Below are 17,899 nucleotides of genomic sequence, written 5' to 3' on the forward strand. Positions count from 1 at the left end.
CGGCACAAGGCATCTTTCTTTTACGCAAGGTGGTGTTTGACTTATTTTGAAACGAATTCAAGCGCACAACACGCACACAAGAGAGGAAAGACACAGGACAGGCGCTATCCTGTCCTGTGTCTTTCCTCTCTTGTGTGCGTGTTGTTGTGCGCTTGAATTCGTTTCAAAATAAGCTATGCACCATCTAGCCCAAACAGAAGTGGTGTTTGAGGCCCATTTTCACAAACACTTCACCCTCAGGTAAGGCGAGCACTAGGCCAGGGGAAGCTTGTACCCATTGTATTACCGGTGGGTACCCGGCGGCACTGGGGATTGAACCCCGCACCTCCGGCATGCCAGGCGGATGCTCAAACAACTAGGCCGCCACTATGGTAGGAGGTATTCACGTGATGTCATGGGCGGCATTTTGTTGTCTGGCACAGAGCTTCAGGAGCGCAGGTCTGAGCAGGTGGCCATAATCCCATTAGACATGCCCACAGCCTTTCGCAGTGGTCCACAGACAACAAAATGGTGGCCGCTGTGATGTCAGCGAATACCCCCAAAGGCATGCCCTGTCTCGTACAGGAGGCACATCAGTCATCAAATCAAAGAAAGACCGAAAGTAACAGGAGACACGCCAACTGGCCTAAAGAATCTCTGCCTAGTGCTTTTTTGTCGTAAACACTGCAGTGGAAAGGACACTTGAATTTGTTGTAGCACTCGTGGTGGCATTTTATGATCTGCCCTGTACCACCTCCCTAAATTGATCACAAACTACTATAATATCTGGACTATAGTGCACACCTTCTGCATTGTCCATGGCTTTAAATTCTGGTTGAAAAGAAAAAAATTTTGATTGTCCACTCTGGGTCCACAGACCAGAAGTGCTGGATGTACAGTAAGTGCTAAATAATAAGTTATCTACACACGCTTATTGCCTTTCAAATCAAAGCAAGTTAAACCAAGGTTTATTAGTTGCAAAAAAATTATTACAAAATGTGAACAAAACAGGCAAGGGTCCCAGAATTGGAAGACTGCACAAGGACCTTTAGTAGATAAATAGGTGAAGAAATAACAGCAGATTAAGTAGACTGGTTATAACAAATGAAAATGAAAAGACATCAGCAAAACAAAGCAAAAATGTAGTTAACAATGACAAAAGGCCAAATTACATAAAAATGTGAAGAAAAAGATGCTACTTGCAGCAGGAAGGCCTTTAGTTTATTCTTGAAAAGATGCAACGATGGTGTTCTTAATGAATATGGCAATGTGTACTAAAATTGGATGGCTGCAAAATGGTAATTTTTCCATCACTAGTAGTATGCACTTTTGGAAGTAGAAAACTTTCCAGCTGCAAGCCTAATAGAACTGTTTTAGTCAACATATCTGGATTAATAAAATGGAAGGGAAGGGTACATTTAATTAGCTTAAATAGCATAATACCAAGGGGATAATGAAAAAGGTAATGAACCGATAAGACGTTCTCATGTAACAAGGAATTAGCTCTAGGAGAGGTAGAGCTGTGTGTGATAACGCAGATAGCCTGGTTTTGTAAACGTTTCACAGATGAAATGAGGCAATTGCAAGTATTTTCCATGCAATAAGCAAGTGATGTGACTGTATACAGATGCGTAATATTAAAATGATGAGTATGTGATGGAGCGAACAGTGTGCTCAAATATTGAATGCAATTTTTTTCTTCAGATAAGCAACGTGGATGTAGAACCTGAGATTGAAATCCAAAATAATACCAAGGAAGTAGGCTTAATTGAATTATGAAATAATATTATTAGAGAGGTGTAAAACAGGTATGCAAGGATGGGTCTTGTGACTCGTTTTAAACATTATTTTTTAATTACTATCTAAAGATGGGCCATTGCAGTGCAGTTTATAATATAAACAGCAAAAGTCCCAGTATCAAGCTCCGAGGCATACCTTGAACAATAGTTCGAGGTCGCAAGAAAGTTCCAGCGACATTTTGCTTCCCACCAGGTAAGTAGTTATTGAGAAGGCTTGACATTGGGCCTGTTCCGACGTAAAGGAGAGTTTAAGTAAAATAGAATGACTAATTGTATCAAAGGCTTTAGTGAAATCTAGTAACACGGATCCAACAAAACTACCATTAATATTGATGCAATGCTTATTACCATCAGTCACACTGATAATAGCAAAGATAAACTGCGCTTTCTTTTAGAAAGAAACTGCATGAAAGAAATGTCCCTTACATTCTTACATTCTGCAGGAGAGGGGCAGGCCATGGACGACACCGCCGCTAGGATTTCTCCGAAGGTACCAGAGACAGCTGTACAGTCTGCACAGTATGAAATCTTTAACATAAATTATGCATAGTCTGTGAAGTGAATACTGGAAAACACTAAATGCAGCACTCTTGCTTGTGTGTTTGTGCACTGTAAGTAGGCTTCTTTTTTTTCCCTTGGTGAGAAAACTGCCTGTCCATCTTTTCAAATGCACAAATGTCTTCTACAAAGTCAAATGATCATCGCTCATTTCCAGAGGATGTGTAGCTGCTGGAAGCCGTCTTTGTTCACACCTTGGCTAATGCAACTGTGAAAAGCCACTCCTGCTCGTGGCCGACTGAAGCAATATAGAGGTGCAACACAGTGCAACACCAAATTTTCATTACTGGTTGCTCGAGGACTGTGCCAAAGCTGGCGCATTTTGCACAACAGCGGTGCCGTGCTTCACGTGCATCTCCTCGTGCCTCTTCAGCTGCAGCCTGTGTGCGTACGCCATTGGACAGAAGCGGCACTGCAACGGTCTCTCGCCCGTGTGGATTCGCATGTGGCTCACGAGACCAATCTTTTGGGTGAAGGCCATGGTGCAGTGCTCACACTGGAATGGCTTCTCGCCAGTGTGGATGCGGAGGTGCGTGACCAAGTTGCTTTTCTGCCTGAAACGCTTTTCGCAGTAGCTGCACTGGAATGGGCACTCGCCCGTGTGCGTCCTCCGGTGGGCCTTCATGCTGCTCATGAAGCTCGTGGTGTAGCCGCAAGCAGAGCAGCGCAGCAGTCGTCGTCCTTCGTACGTTTTCTGTCCCGGTGGTCGGCCCTGTCTGCGGCGTGGCATGTCAGAGCCTGCACCGTAGAGGAGGAAACGTTTTCACCAAAGATTTGCAGAACTTGTGGATTCACACATTCAAGAAGTTGCTCACATCCAACCCATGTACAAGTTGACCAATGGGAAAGGCACTCTCTCACTACACTTGGGCCCATCGTGTTGCTAGCACATCTGCTTTCATGAAGGTCATGATGAAATGAGCGCTGTGTGATTCTGTTTATTAAGCATGAACCAACAAGCCCACACCAGAATCCTCTTAGAGATAAATCAATTTTAAAGTTTTTTTTTCTTGCTGTATGGCTGACATACGCTCATCAGCATGTGAGGCTGCACAATGATTAGGAAGCAGTGATCACAAAGACTTGCATAACTGCAACTAAATATGCAACTTATGATGTACAGTCCCAGACATGCTATTACAAAGTATGCTTCAATGACCAAACTCTCGTCACGCCTTACCTAGCAAAATACTACCTTATGCACATGCCGCTGAAGCGCTCCCATATGAACCCAAGAAACCATGTCTTCTCTACGGAATCCACGAGAAATTTTGAAATGCTTAAGAGTGTTCCATAATACTTTGGCCACACATGTACACCTTTTAGACACAGCACAATAGAAGTTACAACTAAAAAGCATGCTCAAAGCTGACCTAGACATGTACACAAAGACTGCTGAAATACAATAAGAAAAAAAAAACATCAAAGAGTAGATAGTGCTAACACCTCAAAAAGCCCTTTTTTTTTTTCGTATGCAGGCTGCAAAAATGTACAAACAATGGCATGTCTAAGCATAAATGGCATACAGAAAATGGCCACACATCCTAAGGCACAAATAATTCTACATCCTTACATGATGCCTGAATACATTTCCCCTTTCCATCACCCGGGTAAAGTGCTGAATCATATTCACTGCCATACGTAATGAGAAAAACAGTTGCAGTTACATTGCAACATGCTTTATTGTTAAACCACTGAGACAGTTACATCCACTGTGCCGTCACAGCAACGAAACCTGTCAAATGATGGATGGTGAAAAAAACAGAATATGCGAAAAAGCATGACCGATTCGACTTTCAGAGCGTTTTATGTACACTACAAAATGCAACCAAGTTCACAGATCAATTCGTAAAGTTCCTGCAAGAGCTACTGAAACGGTGAAGTTCTGTAATTTCCACTGAATTACATGCCATGATACTGACATGCATTGCAAACAACAGCAACTGCATTAGCCATAATCAATGAAAGTTATTCATATTAAGATCACAGAAACCCAGCTGCCCTGGATATATTAGTACACATGTAGCTATAATTATAAATGTGCACTATCGAGGTGATTTTAATGAAACGCTGAATTGGAGTAACACCAATAAATTCAAATACAAAGAAGCAGCATGAAAAAAGTTGGTGATTGCACAGCGATACAATAAAGTGAGCTAAAATGTAACTTCCCTGCACTAGACAGTGAAAGAGCAATAAACATGGATGCTAGCACCGAAACGTGTCTGTGCTACAAAGCACCCAGAAATAGGGTACACAAGGATGACACAGCTTAAAGTAGTACGGAGCTCCTTTTGTACACATGAACAGAGATAATCGCAGAGCCTAATAACAGAAGCAATAGCATGTATCACCTCAATGCATGACTTTTGTTTGTCATGCTTTGTGCATTTCATTACCATCACAATGGTTCCAACACCAAAACAAAATGTGTCCCGAGTAACTGCGGGACAATCTCAATAAATGAAAATGGATTCTGATGTCTGCTCAAGAATCTGCATGCCAGCACCAAAAAGCACAGTCACAGTGCACTAAGAACAGCAGTGGTCTCCCATGCTCACAATAGGCAAATTCCAATCATTTGTGATAGTGCTCATTCAAGGAAAACATCACGTGGGTTCTGTTTGCTCTTGCAATACAGTATGGTGCTACGTTTGATTTTTCATAACGGCCTGACACAAACTGGCAAAATAATTCAGCACATACAAACAAAACAACAACAAAATAAACAGCTAGCTTATGCTGGCAGTGCATGAACCAAGCTACAAGACTATATAATAAGAAAACATTGCTTCACAAACATCATCACACTTTGCGTTTGTCACTGCACAAAATAAAATCAAACAACACATTCACCGAGCACAGCCTCAGATGAATAGTAACTACTTCAGACATGGATACCACTGAACGAGGGCTATGTGACCAAGCTGATAAAGCAGTTTGTTCCCAGGGGCCTATTTTTTACGTGCATGGGCTCGCACATGCTCAATGAGGTGTATCTTTTGCGTAAAGGCAACTGGGCACAAGTTGCACCGGAACGGCTTCTCGCCGGTGTGGATGCGGATGTGTGTGACCAGGTTGCTCTTCTGCCCGAAGCGTTTGCCGCAGTAGAGGCACTGGAATGGGCGCTCGCCCGTGTGTATCCTCTGGTGAATGTTCATGCTGGTCGTGTAATTCGTGGTGTAGTCGCACACAGAGCACCGCAGCAGTCGGGTTCCGTCATGCAGCCGTGCGTTGTGTGTCGCGAGTGGTCGGCCGCGTCTGCGAGCTGTGCCGAAAAAGCCTGCATCATGGAAGAGAGCATATATTCAAATACAGTTTATGTATATATTGCTTATATATTTGTATATTTTCACGTGCGACAGATTACACAAATTGTATATATATTTGTAAATATATACAAATATATATACAGTTTGTGTAATCCGTGGCATGTGCAAATCCGTACCCAAGAGTTCACTTGCCTGTGAGGCATATGCAAGTTGGCTAATGGGAAAGGCACTTTCTTGCTACACTTGGGCTCGTCATGTTACTAGCGCACATGCATGAAACATTGTGCGACGGCTTAATTTTGAAGTGAAAAATTTTTTTGTTTGGTGGTTGATATAAAGTTCACATCATCCGGGGCTAGCTGCACAAAGATGAGGACTAGTGGTGGTGAGAACTGTTCACTGCTATGCTGAGAGAGTTCAAGCTATGTGTACTACGAGCCACTGCGTCATTTCTGGTCAATACTGCTTTGGCACAAAAACAGCACTTCCCCACACATTTGTGCCTTTTTGTGCATACACAATTCAATATTCGACGTGGAATGGAGGTACAGTACGACATTTTTAAGTTGCATATATCAACTCCATTTAATGAGAATAGCTTCAAGTTCCACAACTGGTTTGACTGAGCGCTTGTGCAATATACACAGTATGAAATAGTTCTATCCTGCGCATTTCGTGTTGCTCATGTTGTACGTTTCACAAGCATGCAGTCAAATCAAATATGAGGTACAAACACCAACTAGCCAAAGTCCTTGCTTTTTACACAATACACGTTTGAGACAGTAAAGAAACTGCAGTCAAAGACAGCCAGTTTTACTAAGTCAAACCCTTCAACAAGAAGCAGGAACAAGTGAACAGCAAATAACACCAAGGAAAAAACACACACACAGACGTCAAGGACACCAATCACCAGCATAAGAAACAACAAAAAACGTACAATTATAAAAATACAACACATATTAAAGATGAGGTAAGAGAAGTAATGTTAGAGCACACAGCAACTGTTATCATGCTTTTGCTCAAGCACACTCAAGATGTGCTAAGAAAAGCACTGATTGCATGCAACACAGCTTTTGTTTTGTCTTCCAGAATAGCTTTTGAAACAGTTTTTCCTTTTAATACACGCACCAATCAGACAGTGTAGAAAGAAGAAAACTATGAAAAAAAAAAAGCTATCGCTGCTTCTGTAGGCAGAACACTACCTTCATCTATATAACTATTTGATCTTGTGTTCATAAGATAAACAATGAGGACGCTCACAGCACTTACGGAAATCTCATACCTTCTTCATAATTTCCAAGGCAAAATGGCGTCACCAAATGATAAAGAGCGCACCCTTGCCATGCAGTCCTTTTGATGTCTTGAACAAAAAGCCCCTTCAACCAGAAGCTTGTCAAACAGCAAACTGGAAGACACAACCTATGCACAAACTGCTGCCATAATCATCACTTCCGAGAGTTGGCTGAAGGTGTGAAGTTTCGTGGTGCACTGGTCTTGTCTGCACCTCATTAACGTGCGACTTCAGACTATGCCAGCATGCAAATTCACCAAATTCACAGGTTTTTTATTTCACGGAGCAGCTTATCACCTATGTGGGCATAGAAATGGCTGCTGAGGACTGTGTACTTTAAAGAGGCCTAGGTACAACGGTAGCAATGAACGGCTTCTTGCTGATTAGTCATATGATGTTTTAACACCTGGCTTGGAAAAACAGCGGTTCAGCTGCATAATATCAGAGGCCCTGAAACGTGAAGTTTTATCTGGGTGGAAAGCCATGAGGTTGAGATTTGTGGCAACCAAGTTTGCATCATGCATGACAGCATACCATCCATAAAATACAGCACGAAATGAATAGGTTTAACTCGCACAGTAATGAGAAAAACATGCAACTGCCTGTAGCAACAAGCGATCATTTGCCTGCGAGGTCAACAGCCAAAGAATGAAGAATGCCACCCCAACACTAAATGCCGGCCCATACATCACTAGCATGCAGGGTGTCCAAGATAACATCCACGAGAACTCAGTTTCAAAAAAGTTTTTGCCCCTGGCACAAAACATCATGAACTTTGCATGAGGGAGAGAGAGAGAGAGAAGGAGAGATCTGCCTGGTTGTTAGCCTAGCATGCTACTCCAGAACTTTGCATGAGGTCATCATGTTATAAATGATAACAGCCTAAAATCATAGGTGAAAATTAGAAACAAGAGTGATGAGTAAACTAAAAGTGCACACGCACATGCATGCACGAAGAAAAAGTGCGAGCATGTCACACTTTTCATGCACCACATGGTTATCATGTGATGTTTCAGAGTTTTGTTGTTTCAGCATTCTTGTGATCACAAGCTGATGAGCAATTCCACAGGTAAGCAAGTACTGGCATCAACAAGAGGTCTCAAATTACACAGCCAAACATGCAAGTGACCGACACAGGGGAGGTTATCAAATGAAATAAAGAACACAGTAAAGATGAAAGAGTGCAATAATATGGCTACTAATGGCAGTGAGTTGATAGCATTCCATGTCTCAACAACATCGCAACTTGAGCTATGTTTTGCAGCTGCAATTAATCAACAGGAATGTCACACCAAGAAGTAAACAAAAAAAACAACAACACAAAAGACCCCCAAACTGCCCCCCCAAGCAGATACTACTGAACTATTTCCAGCAAAACCTGCGCTTGCAATCTGTGCCAATGATTACAAGCGGCGCATTGTAGAAGATGGATCGGTGACTTCACAACTTCCTACAGGTAATATGTACAAACTGCCCTAACTTCAAAATTTGAAGCCACTAGTGCTGGTCAAATCGTCCAGGCAAGGCACTATTTTTGTCAATTATTTATACAGCCCATCCTAACGAATGCAGCTGCTCAAAGCCAATCCATTTTGAAGCATCTAAGATATACACAGCTGCAACAACATGCTCTTCCATCTAGCAAACCATGGCTACGGTAGCAGTACAAGTGAAGACCACTACAGCCTAGAACAATGCTTCTGTTCAAGTTTTTAACAGATGCTGATATTGTGACATCATCCAGAGTGCTTGCTAGCGATAAGAATGAGGACTCTGTGGCATGTGCAGTACGAATAATGAAACTATAAGTGAAACAAAACACACCCCCTCATGCTTTAGGACACAAGCACAATACAAGTTGCAAGTGAAACACTGAAAATATGGTACTGAAGAGACATGCATAAGGCTAACTTTAACATGTACGTGAGAAATGTTGAAAAATCATTAAAAAGCAACAGAAAAAGCACACATCTAATGTGAACCTTGGTCGCTTATTCTTTATTAGTCAGACCATATACAGCAAGCAGCCTGTTCTTAAAGGTAGAACACAATAGAGAAGGAAACATGTTCCTCTGTACACTGCAAGAACTTATGAATGATATCATGCCCGAACAGAAACACCACAGCAAATGACCACAAACACCCAGCAGCATTACAATGATACAATTTTCTAATTACATCTGATGTCTGTCTCTATTTCCTCTTTTCCAGAGCCCACGTGAACCAGTCAATTGCACACAATGCCGCAAACTGAGAAAAAAGTTGTAACATTGCAACATGATCTGCTATTAAACCAAAAAGCTGCTGCACTCTCCGCACTTTCACAGAAATTAAACACGCCTTGTTAAGTAACTGACGAGTTATGAATGTGCAGAACTGACAAATCATCAGCATTACAACTGCACAGTGCGTTATCTGTAAATTACCAAATGCTACCAAGTTCACAGATGAATCAATAGTGTTTCCTCAAGAGCTGATGAAACAGCAAAGTTATACAATTTACGACTGAATTTTACATCATGACGCACACAAGCATTGCAAACATTTTTGTAGCTTCATTACAAAAATGAGGCAAATACATCAATTATGAAAGGTTATAGCCATTCATATTAAGTTTCAGAGATGGCACATTAAGCCACGAGTCTAGATGTGCGAAATGATAGCAGTTTTACAAAAACAACATTGAACTACTGTTTGAATTAAAACAAACTGAAGACGAAAAGGCAGAAAAAAAAAAGCGGGCTTTTGTATTCTGATGTAAAGAGGTGAAATAAAATGCAGTTCCCACCAACTAACAGTGGAAGCGAAGAAAGCCTGAAAGCGAAAGCGGAAACATTTACTATGCGCTGTACACAGCAAGCACAGAGGGCTACCAAGAATGACCTCCTGGCCAAAAGGAACGTGCAGCTTCATTTGCAGTGACGAAGGATAACCCCTGAGCTTAAAACAAGAGAAAAAAGTGCACTGCACTGAAGCACGACTTTTCCTTGTCATCTTTCATGCAATTTTTACTACTGTTTCAGTCTTAATACTGGAAAAAATGTGCCACAACCACGCTGTATTGAGTGACCACAAACACCACAGTAAATAAGAGAACATCATTCTGATGTCTCCTCGAGAATTTGAGCATCGGTACCAAGAACATACTGGCTAAGCACCAAGAAAAGTGGAGATCTCCCATGCTCTCAAGAGGAAAAGTCTAATAATCTGCAACGACAACTCATATTCAAAGCAAACATTTTTGCTTTCCTTTTTCAAAGGTATAGCAGCAACTGGCAAACTCATTTAGCACACATATATGAAAAAAAAAAAAAAAGAACAAACCTAGTTCGTCTTTTCTAATGGTGACTGTACATGAACCAAACTACCAAGACTAAGGAAAGAACTCAACTTAGAAACCACTTTGTCATTTGTAGTAGAACAAAATGGCACAATGACAGGGCGTAGTCTTAGTCAAACAGTACTCTTTTAACATTCTGAACAAAAACGCTTTCAGACAAGAGCTGAGTCACCCAGCTGAGATAGCCATTGGTTCCAAGGGGGCTGCCAGCAACACTTATCAGGACAGGGTTGGATGTTGGCAGACTTATAGCACCAAGGCCTTATGGGACAGCATTGATGAAACCTTTGTTTTTCACGTGCATGATCTTGTATATGGTTGATAGGGTGCACCATGAGGCACTGGTGTTACTGGAACGGCTTTTCGCCCGCGTGGATGCGGCAGTGCCTCATCAGGTTGCCATTACTTGTGAAGTCCTTGCCACAGTCGTTGCACCGATATGGGCGCTCACCGGTGTGCACCAGATGGTGCTGCTTCAAGTGGCCCAGGTGTGGCGTGGTGTAGTTGCAGAAAGAGCACCGCAGGAGCCGCTTTTTGCTGTGGGAGTTTCCTCCAAAAGGCAGGCCATGCTTGTGACGTATGGTAACCAAGCCTGCATCATGAAAGGGAGCAGGCCTTTGCTGAAAGGTCGGGCATAAGACACCCGCCGACATTCATTTCCCTGTGTGAGTGCATCAAACTCATTGCTCTGTTCAAACAAGTTAGTGAACGAGAGTGACTTCATTCCTTTCCGAGATGAGTATGAGAATTCTGACCATGCTTTTATTTCATATTCATGCCCACTAGCATGCATGTTGTTAAACTAAGCAAGTCACGTGTTAAGACAACTCAATTATCAAATCAGATTTTCCGGTCAGGTGTTGACGAAGGCTTCACAAAAACATCCGACTATAAACTCATCACTAATGAGACATGCTGTATAGCTCTAGAAAACAATCAAGGAAAAAAAGAAAAAAACACAACACACTTCTGACCAGGTTATGCTAAGAAATTGCTGTAATTTGCATATTCAAACGACAATGAAATTTGATAAGTGATTGCAAAAAAAATATACTACTGAAATCATGCAAAAGGTCCAGACAGGACACAGAACCAGCGTTGCATATTCATACTTTACAAAAGGGTTACAGTCAGAATAAAAGTTTAATAAAGACAAAAATGAAGCAGGAAAAAAAAATGAAACGGCAACATTCTGCAATACCACATTGTGTGACACTAGTTGTGAAGTACAGTATCAATTACACGAGAGATTTTAAGCAAGCTCGCAAAAAAGAGCTGGAGCCGAGAGCAAAGCATTCATACCACATACAGCCACTCAACAATGAATATCTGAAATGTGTAACTACTCTAGGTTTTTCCAAGTGCACCAACATTACTGTCTAAAGGGCAAAATGTGACGTCTAATTAAGTCTGCCCGTTAAAGTCTCAAGAGACAACTATACTGATTCTCTTGGCAGTAATACCTCATCACTAGTCTTGGTTTCAGTAAATGCTAAAACTATAAAGTGATGTTGCAACGGATGAAAACTAGTTGATAATTCACAACTAGACTTCAGTGATCAACAGAACACAGCAAGGAAAAACTTCCCGAGAAGATTTCAGGAAAGGCACAATTTTTTCAAGAAAAACAGTGAAAATTCACAAATTAAATCATAACACACACAAGAGGTAATTGCCACTAAACACAAACACAAGATTTCATCGAGAACAGTCATTAAATAAGCCTAACCTAGAGTTATCCCTCTACGATAGCCCGGCAACACAGACAACTAATAAATTAAACCAAACACACCAGGTCACCACAATAGGCATCATCAAGAAAATGGTGTAAGCAATAACCTAAAGATCAACAAGTGCTAATACACAGAACAGTGGTCCTCTTGTGACTACAGGATAAGCCACAGAAAACTGCTCCCATTTTAAGCAGCTGCCATTAAGAGGACAGCAACGCTTGAAGTTTCAAAAACAACACTCAGAGCTATATTCCCAGCATAAGTTGAAAAGACTTTATTACATCGACAAGTAGTGTCACAGGTTTGAGCCAATAAGACAATATCAAAGATGCAAAATGCCACAATGTTCCATACTTATGTGACATTAATCATTTCAACAATTTCTACTGCCTGCGTCAAGAAGAGAATGATATCGACCATCATAGCAGTTTTAGTTATGCAGTAATGTGTGCTGTTAAACTCTTACTGCATTATAATGTGTGCATCAGTTTGGTTAGAGGAAGAACCTGACACATTTGGCAAATTACAATGTTGGAATTACCATCCATGAATTATGATCATGCGCTGTTCATGACAAATGACTGCGCAGATAATTTTCTACATGTTCAGAAATGCTACATGAGATCTGGGACTAAATTACGGAACAATCAGATCACAAATCTGTCACAAGCAGACCCAATAGCACCGCTCCGATTAGTTTATATGTCTGCTAGTCCATGCTGGCCAATAGAAACGAGGCTTGTGACTAATTCGTGACAATTATGAGATATTGATCTTTCCAAAATTTAGCTCCAGAAAAGTCAATGCATGAAAAGGCAAAACAGTACATTTTACAGAGGCCGAATTTCTCCCAGTGACAGACATAACATAAACACTTCTATAGGTTTCTCCAATATGTGAGTAAGTGAAAATATGATGCCTTAGTCATCTATATTTGTGCACCAGAAACATTTTTGAAGGCCTCTAATAAATCCAGTTCTAATAAAATGGCACTAAGGTGTAGTTGAATTACAAAATTAAATTTATGCTAAATGGAATTGCAGAAGTAAAACTGGCAACAGCAGCACGATGCAAAAAAAGCTAATCTAAAACTGCATCCCTCCTACAAACAGTGAAAATGCAAGGATAAGAAAACTAAGCATTATGTAATGCACCATTGGGGCCTTTAAGGAAAAATAAATGATGATGATAAGCATTGAAACGTGCTGCAGAACTAGCAGAGAGTAGGCTGATTGATAGGAATGACTTTGCCAAAAGTAACATGGACCTTCTTCCTCAGTAGTAAGAAATATGGCCTCCACCCTGAATACAGATGAAATTAAATTCAGTTGTTTTCATTTTAGTTTCAGACAAAACAATGAATTACGTCAAAACGGGATTACCCTCCACCAAAAATTGTATGCTAGATTAGCATTGCTCTGATACCAGTAGAGAGCAAGTAATGTGGAACGGCCATGCTTCGCTAATCTACTCCAGACAGCACTTTACAATGAAGAGACACCAAGACCATCTGGTAAGAAATTTGTGCACCAGTGCCATGTACTCAACACATATTTAATACGCAGAAACTGCCGGCATCTCTTATGCTCCCCTCAAAAAAGGCTGATAACTTTTAACTATCACACACACTTGGAACAAACACCAAGTGGTTTTCATATACTCTAAAAACACCTACAGAGGTTACCAACACCACTCCAGGCGTCCGAGTACATTTGTTTGAGAGTGCCCAATATGTAAGCACCTACACTGACAGTGTTGCACACATGGCACTATGAATGCAAATTTATCAGTAAATGTATGCGGTTATCTGCCCAGCAACAAGGCTCCACTCCTGGTGCATTTCTTCTCAGTAAATGCTAACACCATAAAATGACACAGCAATAAATGGCGCTCAGCAGAATGCTCACAGCTACTAGCAGACTTCTCCTGTAATCGGAAAGCCGCACTTGCACCTCTCGGAAAAGATTTCAAGTAAGGAGTATAACAAGTTATGAGAAGATAACTGACATGAAAGAGTTACTTCTGCAACGCATATGAAAATGGATTTGTTTTCTATGCCATTCTTTAATCTGTGAATGAAACAGTAACATACAGGCAAGGCTCAACTTCATTACACAAAAATCTGAAATTCTATATCAAAAACAAGTATGAGAAAGAACCTAACATGGGGTTAGCTCTTTTATTTATCGTGACAAATGTGACAGACTCCCACATAAGACGACTCAAAAGTAGAACAGAATATGCCAGATCACTCGGTGCAGACAACATGAAAAAGATGACAAATTCAACATTATCAAGCTCCAGTTCAGCAAATATACACACCAGAACACTAAATGAGGAACAAGGGGCAAAAAATGACAAGCTTCCACAACATGTCAAATGCCACCAGGAAGCAGACAGTGCTTGCATTATTAAAAAAAACCGGGTGTGTCATTGCTTCCACTGTAGGTTGAATAAAGTATCAAGTGACTTTCTTGAAGAGCAAAAGCACTATAAATGTCAATAAGCACACAGAACCAAAGACAGCTGTGATTAAATCAAATGTGATGTCTAAGCCTGTTTACAGTATTAGCTCCTGGTCTTTCCCGGTAAACTCCAAATACAGGGTGATGCTGAACCTTGAGCACAACCCTGCCGAAATATGAAAACCTCATCCCCTTGACCGCACACTCCTTGCAAACTTCACATGTGCATTCTTGGTTTCTTGTGGCAATTGAATGGTAGCTCACCACTTATTTGCCAATTGCTGGCACAAGACATCAGATGCTCACGGCACAGCGGCTGTTACTGCATGTTTCCTCTTTTCGTGGCATTTTAGCGTGATTTTTCGTGCAAATGCCAGTGGGCAATAAGGACACTGGAACGGTTTTGCGCCCGTGTGCACTGATCGGTGCTGAACTAGGCACCTATTGTGCGTGAACACCATGGGGCACAGGTGGCAACGGAACGGCTTCTCGCCCGTATGGGTGCGAAGGTGCTCCAGCAGATGGCTTCTTTGCTTGTAGCTCCTGCTGCAGTAACTACACTGATGCGGCCGCTCGCCAGTGTGGGTCCTGAGGTGGCTTCTGAAGTTTCCCAAGTGTGTCGTGGAGTAGCCGCACTCAGGGCACTGTCGTAGCTGCTGTCTGGCACGAGGGCCTTGTCCACGGGGCAGGGCTTGCTTGCGATTTGTGGTGACCAAGCCTGCATCATGGAGGAGGACAGTGCACTTTTGCTGAAATGAGGTACATGCCTGACAACATTGGTGAGAGCTAACCTGCTTCTGGGGCTACACTCAGCCAGCTAAGATGCTGACGTGTTATCAAGCCACATTAAGTCAAAATTTAAGACATGCAAGTCTTGAAACGAAATTTTATGGCCTCATGCTGTCACAGTGTTTTGTAGAACTATGAGGATAGAAATGGCTCATCAGATGAATGACGGTGACTTGCCATTTGCACAGCTAACTGACACAGTGCAAAGAAAGCGGACACTATAAACTTCAGAGCTTCGGAGTTTGAGAAGTAATCAAGATGTAATAAAACCATAAAAAGATACGGACTGTGCAGCACAACAGCCACTGATTTTCCATCTTGCAGTTCAGAAAAGGACACAGGACAAGCGTGAAGAAGACAAGTATACAGCGCTAACTTTTATCTCTTTTGATAGTTTGTGTTGATAGTTGATAGCGAATACTGTGTGAATGTCATCTTTCTTCCAAGCTTGTCCCGTGTCCTTCTTTGATCTGCAAGATTCAAAATGCATGACCAACTTCCCCAACAGTTACTGTTGAGTGGCCGCTGGCACTGTGAATGGAACAAGAAGAGAACAAGAGGATTGTAGAAACAAAATATACTAACGTGTTCTCATTCCTGTTTTATATATAGCATACTAGCCCCCTTTAGCAATTAAATGCAACAGTAAATACAGAACAGGAATTTGAAACAAGCTAGCAAACAAAAAGAATTAAACTCTTGAGTACTTAATGGTCACAGGAAACAATTTATCTTGCAAAATAAACTGGTTGCCCAGTGAAACAGCCTGGCAAGGTGGTACCTTGGAGAAGGTAAAGAAATAACACAAAGACAGATGGCACCCATACAACCTCCTTCGGTTTCCAATCTCCACATGACAGTACTGTGCCATCAGCAAAAAATGGTAGGCCCAGGAGATCCGTGGTTTTATCAGCATTAGTTGTCCCATTACAGAAAGGTGCAGCTACTTTTGAGGGCTCCAAGCGCATTTATCTAAGAGAGCCCAAGTGTAGGCAACTGTGCTAAGTGGATGTTTCGTGTTACAAATGCTGACTGCCATTAAAGGGAAAAATAGACCCAGTGACCTGTCTGGAAGCAAGATTTCAGCTGTTTCTCCCCCCCCCCCACACACACACACCCTCGAGATGCTGGGACAACAAAATCCTGGCATCCTATCACTAAATGGAACTCTATAACCTAAGGTGTCCCCACTGAGATCTGAGCAACATTGGCAATATAACATGAAATCCTTTCTATGGGGATTTTAGGTTAGGAGCAATGCAAGTTGGGGGCTGAATGCAGAAGCTTAAAGAACAGTCTTTAGGAACAAATCTGAAGAGTCTAATGTGAGGTTAACACCCGTACTCTTTATTAATCAGCACATGCATGAAAGTCTGCCACCGGAGACAACTCAAGGTTGTTATAGAACACATCAAGTCACTACAAACAGACACCACAAAAATGACAGATGCAGTCACATGAAGGTCAACGTCACCAAAGATCCAGAACAGCGAGCGGTCCTCACATGGATAGTAAGAGAAGAACAACTTCAGTTTCAGGCAGACGACATAAAGAAAAAAAATCAACGCTTGAAGTCTAAAACTACATGTTATTTTTCAAAGTATAGCCCGAAGAGTTTCTAATAACAGTGCCCTAGAGCAAACAGTATACAGCCAATAAGAAGACTAAACCGAAAACATTAGTAAGAAGTAGTCCCAAACATGGCTGTGATGTCTGAATGTACCATTTTCTTTGAACCACACAAAAGGAAAGCCTTACGATACTGACCACCACAGCTTAGGGCAATAACTACCCCACGCTGCACTGCTATTGTTAGAGGCGAATTCTATCCAGTTACAGCAAATAAAGTTGTCAAGTCCATCACTCGCGAATGATGATCACGAGCCATTCACAACGAATGACCAATGCTCAGATTACAGTAGAATCTCAATACAATTCTGGTTGACAAGAATTTTGAGATATGAATATGTAAAATTCATAAAATTCATACTAATTCATAAAAGTTCATATCCCAAAATGTCCCAACATGCAGAAATTTGGATCTCCTAAACACTCTCTCGCCCCACTGTGGATTATACAAATGGTTGGTTTGGTTTATGGGGTTTAACGTCCCAAAGCGACTCAGGCTATGAGAGGCGCCGTAGTGGAGGGCTCCGGAAATTTCGACCACCAGGGGTTCTTTACCGTGCACTGACATCGCACAGCACACGGGCCTCTAGAATTTCTCCTCCCTAGAAATTCAACCACCTCGGCCGGATTATACAAATGCGTGAGCCGCGATCGCACTTTTGTGTAGCAAGCAGTACTGCACGGCCTGTACATTGATAACATGCAACTGCCAGTAGCATGGTATGCACCACGAGCAGTGAGCAGCAGCGCTCAGCCCACACAACACCGACGCCGTGAGTGAGCGGTAACGTATGGCTGTAAATAATTCCAATAGGCTGCAAACAGATCTGCGTAAATGAATTTCCAATACTCCTTCATATGGTTTTTGTTTGTTTCAGACAACACGAATATTCTCCATGACCCCATAAGAGTTGTATCATTTAGATTCTGCAGTATATAGATTATTTTCTGCATAACTAAATTCAAATAAAAATCAAATTTATGAATGTGCTAAAATACACTTAATGCAAATACTCGTAGGCTTCCAATAAGGGTAACTGTGTC

The 17,899-nt window shown here is 41.6% G+C and overlaps 2 protein-coding genes across 2 annotated transcripts; both read right to left on the bottom strand.

The window, feature by feature from the left end:
- Positions 1–925: 925 nt before the first annotated feature.
- LOC149335315 (uncharacterized) lies at positions 926–3,066 on the bottom strand. Its single transcript, XM_089551998.1, has one exon. The coding sequence runs from the start codon at positions 3,064–3,066 to the stop codon at positions 2,620–2,622; it is 447 nt and encodes a 148-aa protein (XP_089408124.1). The 3' UTR covers positions 926–2,619.
- Positions 926–13,351, bottom strand: LOC149335314 (uncharacterized). The gene is made up of 2 exons (XM_089551995.1): positions 10,691–13,351; positions 926–5,619 (listed from the first exon to the last, which is right to left on the bottom strand). The coding sequence occupies exons 1-2, from the start codon at positions 10,890–10,892 to the stop codon at positions 5,291–5,293; spliced, it is 531 nt and encodes a 176-aa protein (XP_089408121.1). The 5' UTR covers positions 10,893–13,351; the 3' UTR covers positions 926–5,290.
- Positions 13,352–17,899: the final 4,548 nt, after the last annotated feature.

This window comes from Amblyomma mixtum, chromosome 7, assembly GCF_055824585.1.
Source record: "Amblyomma mixtum isolate Tamu chromosome 7, ASM5582458v1, whole genome shotgun sequence".
Classification (NCBI taxonomy): Eukaryota; Metazoa; Arthropoda; class Arachnida; order Ixodida; family Ixodidae; genus Amblyomma; species Amblyomma mixtum.

What these genes read in the sequence shown, in the direction of transcription:
- LOC149335315 (XM_089551998.1), bottom strand. Translation starts at nt 3,066, where the DNA reads ATGCCACGCCGCAGACAGGGCCGACCACCGGGACAGAAAACGTACGAA.
- LOC149335314 (XM_089551995.1), bottom strand. Translation starts at nt 10,892, where the DNA reads ATGTCGGCGGGTGTCTTATGCCCGACCTTTCAGCAAAGGCCTGCTCCC. An exon ending in GCACCATCTGGTGCACACCG is followed by an intron (nt 5,620 to 10,690) that starts GTGAGCGCCCAT and finishes TCCATGATGCAG; the next exon opens with GCTTTTTCGGCACAGCTCGC.